The sequence below is a fragment of the Lutjanus erythropterus genome, chromosome 1, assembly GCF_056507025.1.
Source record: "Lutjanus erythropterus isolate fLutEry1 chromosome 1, fLutEry1.hap2, whole genome shotgun sequence".
In the NCBI taxonomy this organism is placed as follows: Eukaryota; Metazoa; Chordata; class Actinopteri; order Lutjaniformes; family Lutjanidae; genus Lutjanus; species Lutjanus erythropterus.
In genome coordinates, this window is record NC_139317.1 from 3,819,656 (window position 1) to 3,831,524 (window position 11,869).

The 11,869-nt window shown below is 38.8% G+C and overlaps 1 protein-coding gene across 1 annotated transcript; it reads right to left on the reverse strand.

The window, feature by feature from the left end:
* Positions 1–5,754: 5,754 nt before the first annotated feature.
* Positions 5,755–8,423, reverse strand: LOC146332504 (beta-1,3-galactosyltransferase 1-like). The gene is made up of 2 exons (XM_084723205.1): positions 8,125–8,423; positions 5,755–7,820 (listed from the first exon to the last, which is right to left on the reverse strand). The coding sequence occupies exons 1-2, from the start codon at positions 8,157–8,159 to the stop codon at positions 6,629–6,631; spliced, it is 1,227 nt and encodes a 408-aa protein (XP_084579331.1). The 5' UTR covers positions 8,160–8,423; the 3' UTR covers positions 5,755–6,628.
* Positions 8,424–11,869: the final 3,446 nt, after the last annotated feature.

Here is an 11,869-nt window from a genome sequence, read left to right on the forward strand (position 1 = left end):
TAAAATGTCAGAAAATGTCGATCAGTGTTTCCCAGAGCTCAAGTTGACGTCCTCAAATGTCTTGTTTTTCCCACAACCCAAAGATTCAGTTTGTTGTCTATGAGGAGTATTCAGAAAATATTCTCATTTAAGAACCTGAAATCAAAGAATTCAGACAAACGTTTCATTTTCTAGTTTCATTTTGGAATTTGGGGAAACACTGATGGAAATATTTTACCATTTTAGGGATCGAGCAGGAACAACTTGAAAAATATCTAATATTAGCTAAAAACTTTAAAGAAAGAAGAAAAAAAATGTTAAAAACATCACTTTGTTTGGTCTCTAAGATTAGCTAAAAAGTCAGAAAAGTTATATTGTTTTCTAGCAAACATTAGCTAAAAGTTAACAAAAAGTTGTATTCTTCGCTAGCTAATGTTAGCTAAAACATTACATTGTTTTCTAGCTAACATTAGGGTTAGGGTTAGAAAAAAAGTCAACAAAAACATTACTTTTGAACTAGCTAAACAGTTATTTAGCCTAGTTAGCCTCCTCATGATGACTCAGCAGAGAAGCGTTTATTTCTTTTCCATTAAAAACTTGTTTTGGCCGAATTAATGGAGCAACTTGATAATGTTGCTCAGTCATCTCATAAAACCTGCAATTTAAAATAATTGAATGAAATAAAAAATATAACATAAATGTGCAGAAAGAGTTTTTTTTAAATTAGATGTAATGAATGTTGACATAAGTCTGTGTGCTTCACATGTTTGGACCTGTTTTTCAAAGATTATGATAGTGATATGACCATAATCAGACAGGAAGTGATGTCAGGACTTCAGCTGTCTGTTGGTTTACCTTCAAACTGTCTCACATGAACATTTCAGGTATATCAGGCATTCAGCCTTTTCACGGAGTCACAACTAAAAGCTAACTTCCGTGACATCCAGTGATTTTTTTTTTTATATAACAGTCACCATCAATTAGAAATCTAATTGATCATCAGCTAATCATTTCAGCACTAACCCTGAGACACAAGGAGATGCTGTCATTTAGCAACAACAAAATGCTCTTCACTGCACTATTTTATAAGTAGTCTGCATGTACACATTAATGTGAAATACAGTATTGTTTTATGTTCACTTTATTCCACAAAGGCAAGCTGCTAGCAGTAAACAGTCAAAGGAAATGTTCAACACTTTGAGAAATACATTAATTTTGCTTCTTGTTCAGATCAAGACGAGAAGTGCAATACCATTATCATGTCTGTACCATGTGAAGCCACGGACAGCTGCAGACAGCTAAGCAGTTAGCTTAGCATTTGTTCTGAAAAATAACTGTCAGGTCAATGTAGTGGAGTAAAAACATATTTTGAAAAAGTAGCATAAAATGGAAATACAGGTCAACTTATAGCCCGTTCTCACTCCCAACAGTTGGGAACAGTGTGAAACTGCTGGAGTTTCACAGGAAAACAGTGTTGCAGAATCTCAACAGTGGAAGTGAAACATCCTGAGACCAGTAGAGTTCAGGGCCATTCAAGGTTAACTGTAGTTTAATTGTGAATAGAGTAAACCGGCGGCAGGTCCATGGAGAGAGTTTTACTCCACTGATATTTTGGGGATTCCCTTGATAGTCAAAATAAAAATTAATGGCTCAAGACCTTTAATGTCATATTGACCTCGTCATGTCATAATAGCAGATCAAAACCAGCCCGACGACCAATAAAACTGCATTAATGGCTGTGTGTGTGATGTGTCCCACATCTGCATATGTATGTGCTAAGATCCGAGTATAAATTATTTCATTTAAAACACACATTTTATTCATAGATATTATTAATGTAATTTTCATGCAAAACAGCCCTACACAATCCGCAGCAACACTTCAAAAGAAGCTCAGCTCGCAGGAAAACCACAGACCTGCAGTATTGTATTAGCAGGGAGTAAGAACATGTTGCATCTAGTCTCATTATATTGTAGAGAAAGCAGACATCTCTCCAGCCGATATCTCCAAAACTCTGCGACTCGCACCAAAAAAAATCTGGATAGATAAAAAGCAGTGCCGGACAGGGTCAAAATATGTATTTTTGATTTTGGCGTGAACTATCCCTCTAACAGACAGACCATCCTAATTAATCTTCCCACTTAACTTGCGGTAACAAAGTGTATTTTGTATCAAAATGTCAAACTGTTCCTTTAAAATAGGACAGTATTTAGTGCGTGTACATCACGCACAACTCAAACACAGGTTACATTTACCTTTAAAACACATTTTGATTAAATACTTTAAAAACACTGTGATTAAGTATTGCAGATTGTTGAAGTTTTGTGCTGTGTTTCATGTGAAGTAAGACTCATTATACTAAATGTGAACATTCCTACAGTTTTTTATGTTTCTTTTTTAAAAAACAAATATATATGTCTTATTTATAGATTTTTTTTTTTTACTGTGATCAATGGTCAGTTAATGTAGATGTGATCACTGTGGAGGGGCCGGAGAATTAAGTTGTGTTTGTTTTAAAACTCATTTGGCAAACTGTGAACACTATCCTCAGATGGATCAAGGGTGTAAACACCTCTGAGGGTTTAAATGTGACGAGTTAATCTACTAGTTTAGATTTATTTTTGTATTGTTTTGCACTGTAGGACATTTTATCATGTACTGTTGACGCTTTTTTTTTAAAGAAAGATTGTAATTCTTGATTCTGAGACATAAATACAGGAGAGGTAAATCTCCTGAGGGACAATTAAATGCATCGTACCTCAGTGAAGAAGTTGAATTTAGGTTTGTTATTTTGTCTTGTTGCAAAAGCACAAGCAGCTGACACCTGTGCTGCTGCTCGTCCTGTCTCAAATATTGCTTCAACTCTGTCCATGTTCTTTTTCTTTTGCAACTACACACTTTGTTAAAAACTATTTCCCAAAAATAAAAGCACTTCTCAGAGACCCTTTTTGCTGTTGTGTCTTTTGTACTGCAAATTTATTTCATTACTTGATCTGTAAAGATACAAGCAGAAAAAAACAACAATACTGTGTAAAATGTTATGAAAAACAGAATGCAATGATTTGTGTTTTCGACTTGTATTCAGTTGAATAAAGCACAAATTGGATTACAGGTTCTGGCTGTTTTGTTTTTCATACTGTGCACTTGCAGCGTGGAACAACATGCAGAACAGTTTAAAACTTTCTTCATTTTTACACATACGGCAATTTAAATCTTCACCTGTATCACGTTTTACCTCTGGGTGTTCCTATTTTAACCGATTCACACACATTAAATTTGATCTGTTTTTAATTTAGGCCATAATTGACCCTTCGCTAAGTTCTCCCCTCCTTAGTTACTGTTGCTAAGCCTGTCAAACTTTCCATTCTCGCACTGCATTTATGCAGTTTACAGTGTTAACGGTGGCAGATTTAACACGAAAACTGTGAGTAATTGTCGAAACACGAGGTCTTTGGATCCTTGGAGATGTAAACAAAAGCAGCTTCCATTTTCCAGCTAATGAAGGTGGATTTGGTGGCTAAAATAATGACTCACAAGCAGATTTCATAAGTGTAGCTGGCTGATGTGAGCAAATGTTAGAGTTAATTTCTTGAGTCGGCCAAAAAGTCCGTCTCCAGCTGACATTTACATTTTTTTGTCTGTCATGTTTTAAAACAAGAACAAGTGAAAGTGTTTATGTAAAGTTATATGACAGCTGTGTGTATGATATATTAATGCTAAAAGACTGAGGCTAAAGCTAGCTTACGTCTCAGCAAACATTGTTCAGATGGTGAAATACAGCTGGTATGACAGATGACAGAAATACACTCATTAATGTCAGAAAAGGAAGCACAGGGCCTCGATTAGTGCAGCCAACCATTTATTTGTCACCCATTTATCACACACACACACACACACACACACACACACACACACACACACACACACACACACACACACACACACACATCTAAACAAATCTAAACAAAACTCTGAGGTCCTTATCACATTATTCACTTGCAGTGTACAAAATGTCCACTTGGTGTCCCTGCATGACAACAGGAGGAAAATCAGTGAGTGAGACACTCAGCATGTAGCTGCTCTTTACTGAAGTTCTCACTGTCATAGTGTCTGTCACGTTTCATCTGAACGTTATAAACTGTGCAGAACATCAGCTGTAGTCAATGAGAAAAAGAAAACCCACGTTCATTGATATGATTGATATGATATTGATTTCTTTCTCATTGTTGCAGTGATTAGAGCCTAAGGTGGAGAAAAAGTTTAGTGTTTCACACTTTTTTTTTAAAAATGATAAACTATTTATATGTTACACTATACAACAGTTTTAAACAGTTGGTAGATATGATGTAAAAAATACTGTGAAGATGGCATTTTAGATGTCAGCAGGGTTGGGTTAGGTTACTTTCAAGTTTAAACAGAAGTTTGGCCGCTCATTTGCTGCTGGTGCTTTCAAATGACAAGTGACAAGGTCGTCACACGAGTGTGATACTGATGCGACGTTTGTGATCTAGACTAGAGGATGAGAAACGCCATATGTCAGATGCACTTTTCATGAGTTAATAGAGCACTGGTTATCATGAAAAGAACAGCTTTGCATACAATTTTAAAACTGCTATATTTTAAAATAATAATCAATACATATAATTTAATTACACATTTATTCAAATATTATTAGTTACTTATTTTTTGTAATCTGATTATGTATTACCAATTACATGAAATCTGTTACCCAACCCTGATAAGAGTTTTTCTTCAGTGTCTGATTCAGATTAAATTTTAATCCCTCTTCTCTTGGTATAACAAAATAAACTTAATTTATGGACTGCCACCCATAAAAGTACAGTTCAACCCTATAAATCAAGAATACATGTTTTTCCTCTGGCCAGTAGTGCTACTTACACGTCTGAATGTCTTTGGTGTGAGATGCTGAGTTTTGGTGATATTGGCTGTAGAGATGTCTGCCTTCTTGCCAGTTCATGTAGTACTGTCTTTCTTTAGAACGAAAGTAGTTCCGGTAGGAAGAAAGTTGTTCCTCCATGTAACTGCTCACAACAAGGTCTGTGGATTATTTTGAGCAACTGGGTCATGATTCTTGGAGAGAAACTCTTGTTTTGAATTTTTCCAGATGTTTTTTTTTTTGGTGCTTTATGTACTATAGAAGAGCACTTACAGTGACATATAGTCATATTATATTTGAGACATGGCAGACATCTCTACAGTCAATATCTCAAAAACTAACCAGTTCACACCAAAACAGTATAGGTGGATAAACAGCACTATAGACTCGAGGAAAAATATCTATTTTTGATTTTGTGGTGAATTTTATCTTTATCATTGTTATAAAGTGCTTCAGACATAAAAACATGATACGTTGTAGTGTTTAGCAGCAAGACCACAAGCTGAAACACTGGTCTGAAAATAAAGTTGTTCTTCATACTGGAAGTGTTGCAGGAGTTTTGACCACTTCAGACTTTTCCTGCTTGGACGTTGCTGACGTTGTGCCAGTAATACCACCTATGCTCTCATAGTATGCAGCCCAAATTATCACACCTGATACTTGAGTTAAAAGCATCAAAACATTTAAATACTAAGTAGTCTGACTCACTGGATGCACAGTATTGGTATAACTTAACCGCCACTGGCAGGTGGCTTGCTATCTGTCCACATTCTCTATCTATGTTTTCAAAGTCCCTGGAAAACAAGACAAACCTACACGCTACAAATGGCAAATTAGCACCTGGGACACTAATAGTACGACTGTAAATAAGCCATCAGCAGTGATGTAGTAATTTTAATGCCAGAGTTTGCCTCCCCATGTGCAAATGTTCCACCAAAACAAGTTCCCCCTTGACACCATTTTGCAGCAGCACCATTGCTGCATCCTGTGCTGAGCGACTCCCAAGATGATTGTAATTGGTTTAAAGAAATGCAAACAAGGCAGGGTTTTTCTCCCCTATAGCAGAATGTGCATGTGTGAAGTCAGACCTTTCTTCAGTGCGGAGCGCTGCAGAGAGAGGTCTGGCTATGAGACGAAATACTAAGTGGAGATAAGTCACTATTTAGATACTATCATCACAAAATATTTTAACCAGTTTCCTGCAGTTCTTCTCATGCAGAACAACAATACGGGTCTTACCCGAATACTATGACGTGTCTTGACACGTTTTATGCACAAGAGTGAGAGACGTTTCTTTACTGCCCCATGATTAGTGCAAATAAACTGTTTAACAGACTGGTAGGGCTCCATTAATGGCACTCATTGTGTTTCATTTTACAGTGTTTGCTCAGGGATGTACAGTAACCTGTGGCTAACACCTCAGGTTTCTTTTAAGCCAACTGGTTCATTCACCTTGCCCAAACATTAACTGTGGTTACTCTTTGAATCGCTCTTTAAACTCACATAAACCACTGGGAGGTTTGGTTCCTTCACATATTTACATTCACCAACCCTGCAATTGAGGACATGGAGGGCAGAGAAAAGTTTTTTAAAACTTTTAAGGCCCCTTGCTGAAGTGGTGTTGCACGCTAAATATACATAACTGCAGGAAGAAGAGTTTGAATGTTTTCACACTTAATTTGACATTCTGCCTGTTGTTTCCTCTGTTTAACACTTTTTAATCTGAAAGGGGATGTTTTCACATAGCACTATTCAGCAGTATGGGCCTGGTTTTTTAAAGTCCTTCCAGTTTGCCACACGATCAGTGTGTTCATGTGTAGTGGTGGCGATTAGTTTAGAGTAAGCACAGCGACTGTACGGCACAGGAGAAACATTAAAATAACCCCAGTTTGGAGGATCCGTGGGATTGATTCCCAAGTGCTGCATGCACAAACCCAAATACACGTCTTCAATGTAAAGAGCTGTCACATGTCTGGAGGCCTCCACAAGCTTTTTAGGGAGATCTAGAGACAAAACGTAGCCCAGACCCAAAGCATAACGTGGGTACTGTGAGTGAGGGTAAACCTCCACAGGAAGGTACCACTTAGAGTTTGGATCTCTCAGGACTGCAGCTCCACTTGCAACAAGTCCGGTCATGTAGTTTGTCGTTGGAGCGTTTAACAACATGTTGATGAGATTGGGCAAATTTAGAAACATGTCTGAGTCAATCTTCATGGCGTAAGCGGCGTTGGAGCAGTGGGAGTCCAGCCACTCCAGCATCACCATGGTCTTGATGGTCAGGTTCTTGTAGCAGTCCAGGAAGTCGCTCTGGATCAGGTCTTGATGCTCTTTGCTCTCCTGCTGAAGCTGCTCTTGGAGCTGCTCTGCTCCCTCTCCAGCGTGCAGCCCCAGCAGGAAGAACAGCTTCACCACTTTGTCCTGTATGAGGCTTTCACCTCCCCAGGTGCTGCGGACGATGTCACGATGTTCCCTGTTGTGAGGCGCCACAGGAACCATCAGAACCAGGAAAGGCTTCTCCTGCTCACATTTCTTTGGCTCATTTATAATGAAGTGGTACTCATAGGGGTATTCCACTAAATACGGCCCTGGAGATTTATAAGGAACAAGTTTCTGCTCAGTCACCACTGAAATATTTGAAAAATTAGTCATGTCCGTTCCGTCTGTTGATGTGATGTTCTCAGTTTTAGGCGCGAAAGCAGACGAGCTGATCTTAGCTGAGCTGGCAGTCATGTTAGGAGAGATTACAATTTGCCTTTTTATTGAAAGCCACAATTTTGTTTGTATCCATCTTTTAGGGTTCCAGTTAGGTGCCATTTCCTTCCTGTTTGTGTTGAAAAAAAACAAAAGTACTCCCAGCACCAGAATGAAGAAGAGGCAGTGGCGCTGTGACCAACTGCAACCTCTCCTGGTTTCTGCCAGTTTCCCACCGTCCACTGTTACCTGGCTGAGAGGGAAAGGAAGTAAATATTATCAGTTTTTGCTTTCAAATTAACACAAGTGTTTGTAAAATCCTAGCCATAAAAATGCTCTTTATCAGCACAGGCTGTAACCTGTAAACAGAGATTCTAGCTCAAGAAATCTTCCAGAAATGTACTCCATTAAATGCTCTCGTGTTTCTAAATGAGGAAATCTGCACAACTGTGATGCACTATTAACCATTTACAGTGGCTCTCTTCCTGTTTCTCTGCTTCCTATTAGACGGACATGCTTTATGAACACAGAAAATAAAATTTCAAAATCTTACATACCATTGTCTTCCCTGAGCAAAGCCACTCTCCACCATACTTGTCTATAGATGTGGGTTGTCGTCCATCCAGATACGTTGCAGAGAAAAAGTTACAGGATATTGCTCCACTGAAAAATTCATGACAGGATTTGGCATTCAGTTGCAGTTTTGTTACCTGTGTGTTACAACAAGCTGGAGTGGCAAAGAACATGAGGATCATTTTTCCAAACGCGTGTCCTGAATCCTACCATTTCTGCAACATACTGTGTCAACAGTAGTGTCAACAGCGTGTCGAGTTCCTGGGTCTATCACGTAGCCATGGCACTGTGTCAGTGCTTTACCTGGGAAGTCACACCTTTGTTTGCTCCACCCCGCTTGGTTTGCGAGTGTTGTTTTTGAATGGAAGCCAATGAAAAGCGTGAAATCCTCTAGAGGCTTTGGAAACAACTCTTACTTGCTGAGCTGTTGCTCCCACATCACAGCGAATCACTGCTCTTTCCACGTGCACATACAAACAGCTGTGTGTGTGTGTGTGTGTGTGTGTGTGTGTGTGTGTGTGTGTGTGTGTGTGTGTGAAAGCCAAAGAGAAATGGCCTTTACCCTTATGTTGTACTGGCAGAATTGTTGTTGTGTATGTTTCTGTGCACTACTGTACTCCCTCATAATTAGAGCTAAGGAAGTATTCAGATGTTTTACTGGAGTAAAGCTATTAAATAATCTGCAAAATGTACTTGAGACATTAAAGGTCCCTGTCAGTGTTGTATAACTGATCCGTTAATGTTTTAACAGTATTGTAATGGTGTACCTGCTTGAGATAAGAGATTAGATACGTTTCAACGTCTTTATTGTAATATGCACACAACCCTTGTGCTGCTGTTGGATCTTCCAAGTTGTTTTACAATATTTGGATGTTGGTAAATCGTAAGTGCAATATAGTAAGTCATTGAACTGTTGAGTTTGGCTTGTATTTGTGACATGACACACCAGATTAGTTTGTAATAAGGATGCCTTCAGTAATGACAAGGAGAGAAAGACAAGGCCAATTAATAATAAGTAAATAAACACCAAACAATAAACAATATGTGGGTGATCTTAGTCTTGTGGGGTTGTAAATTGACATGATGGGGTTGGGCAAAGTTCAGGCTCAAGGATGGCAACAGGGGGCACAACAGCAGGATCCACCCCAAAGGTAAAATCATTTATGGATTTTATTATTCTTTGGAGGAAAAAAACAGGAAGGGATGTGGGTGTTTTGTGGGAGATGGAAGCAGTGTTAATTTGGATAAGAATTTTATTATAGTTTTAGTCTTAGTTGCAAACTGAAATTTTTTGTGAGTTTGAATTCATTTTTGTTTTTGTTTTTTTAGTCAAGATTTTGTTTTTGGAATTAAATTTTAATTTTAGTCAGTAATTTCTCTTTCTGTATTTGACATTAACTCACATAATCTGTGATTGTGTGGTAAGATGTCCAGTAGAGTTCGCACAAACAATTACTGAGTTACTGCTTTCCCAACAGACGTTATTTGGATAAACGAGGAATCTCATGGTTACAAAAACTTAGGGTCTAGCTCCGAACCAGTCCTGGAACCACCTCAGTCAAAAACACCACCCATCACAGGTCGCAAATCAGTCCACTGATAAACTTCTCATACCCAAGATCTGCAGGAGGGAGCATGGACTGATACTAGTCAGTGGACGTATATCCATTTTCCATCCATTTAAAGAATGGATACTCTACCTGTTGGCCGAGGGAACACGGGTGGATAAAGCAATTTGAGAAAACCTGGTATATTAGCCTATATTGCTCTTCGATTAATGTTCTTTGTGCATTGTCCCTGTTCAAATAAATAAACATGAAATATGGATCCACACTATGCCCTTGGAATTTACCCTCTGTCCCTTCTCTCATAAGCTCTGCATTTACGTGACCTGCTCATCTTTCTCCTGTTCCGTCCTCCAGCTATTTAACCATCACATTTTGTCCACCTTTTGTCAGTTTGTCCTTGCTGTCTTGTTGGTTTTTGTTTCGTGCTTGCGTTTGAGCGTCTGTAAACCTAATACGAGCCTGTACCAGCCTGTCTGCCCATCTGCACCTACCATACCTGCAAGACCTGTTCCATAAAGAAACCAGTGACAACATCCTGCTGCTACTTCCCTCTACAACGTGACATGATCTGAAAACAGACGTGGCTTCTTTGATTAAAGAGTTGTTGCACTCATGTGTTTGCATATTTATCCACCTGCATTTCCCTTTTTTTCATTGCACATCTCATATTCTGTATATTCCTAAATGCAAGATTGTTTGTTGTACCTATCTTGCTTTCATCGTCTCAGTAGTTGTTTGTGTCTAACCCTGAATGCTTGGTCATGTCAACGCTTGTTTAGATAGTAGTTGGTACTGTTTTGCCTGAGTTTTTCTTGGCTTTGTATGTTTAATTTGTTTAATTTCTTTCCTCCTCTGATTTTACTTTTTCAGAGAGCTCCTTTCTCCTCTTAAATTTTTGCCTGTGCTGTTTCACAGCAAGCATAATTTTTTCAAACATTATTATTGAACAGTGTTTATCCATACCGTTCCTACACCTTTTCCAGAGTAAAATTCAGACACAGTATTTCCAGCACCTCACAGCAGTGGTAGACGGCATATTATTTTCATGTATATGCTAAAAAAAAATATTCGGCCTTATTTCGCTTCTTCATCACATTAAATCAGATGTTACTGTGCTATGAAAAAAAAACAAAATTGTTTTGGGATAGAAATGCACAGAAGGGTGAAAAATGAAAGGAAAACAGAAAAGTGGATGAACTGGTTTCCCCTGATCACAGTGTAAACCTGACAAGTAAATGTGACAAACATTGATTGGTCACATGTTTGGCTCTACCACAAATTTGATATATTTTCATGAAATGCATTAATTGTTCAGTTGTTTATACCACTTCAGACACATGAGATTGATGGTTTCTTCCAGAGAAGAAAAATAAGATTTCTAGTATGTAGTACAAGAACCTCACAGATTTTCTTTAGAGGGGAACTCATTGATGTCAGCGGCTTCAAGTTACCAGTGTCCTCAATGAGGTAACGCAATATTTTACTGCTATGAAAATACAAGAGTGGAGAGGACTGGGAGGGAGCTGAAGCACAGAGGCGACAGACAGCTGCTGATCACTGGGCAGCTTTCAGGGAGAGAGCCAGGGACAGACTGGAGCTTCTGCAGGAAGAAGCACTGGAATTTATGATTTAAACTTTAGGGAATAAAAAGTGGATTTATCTTCACTCCTGCTTCCCACCATGTCTGCACCACTGACCCAAAGAGGAGTCGTGGACCCTTTTACCGGCAAGAGGAGAGCACAGAGTTTTTTTTTGTTTTTTTTTTAAGTTTTGGTATTAAAAAATGAATTTATCATCACTCTTGTTTCTCAGCCTGTCTGCAGCAGTGACCCACATATGGCCGACCACAATCGGATGTTTACTGTAGACTAATTAGTCTCTCTGTACATGTTGGTTGCTGAGCGGAGGAGTAACGTATTTTATGTGAACATACAGAGAGGACAGGGGAAACCCAAACGGCCTGCCTGCCGGTGCTCAATAGCTGTCAGCATGTTGCTCATTAGTTTCCAGCTGCCTGTTTGTAGTGAATAAACACACTTGAGCAAGAAACGCAAGGTGAATATTTGCTTTGTTTTTGTGGTGAACACACCAGTCACGCCTGTCCTGCACACCAGCGCGAACGTCAACTGTTGCTGATTGGCTCAAATAGTGTTGTGTGGCT

Excerpts from the sequence above, each read along its gene's own strand:
- LOC146332504 (XM_084723205.1), bottom strand. The coding sequence starts at position 8,159 with ATGGTGGAGAGTGGCTTTGCTCAGGGAAGACAATG. Across the intron at positions 7,821-8,124 it reads TTTGCTCAGGGAAGACAATG|CCAGGTAACAGTGGACGGTG; the intron begins GTATGTAAGATT and ends TTTCCCTCTCAG.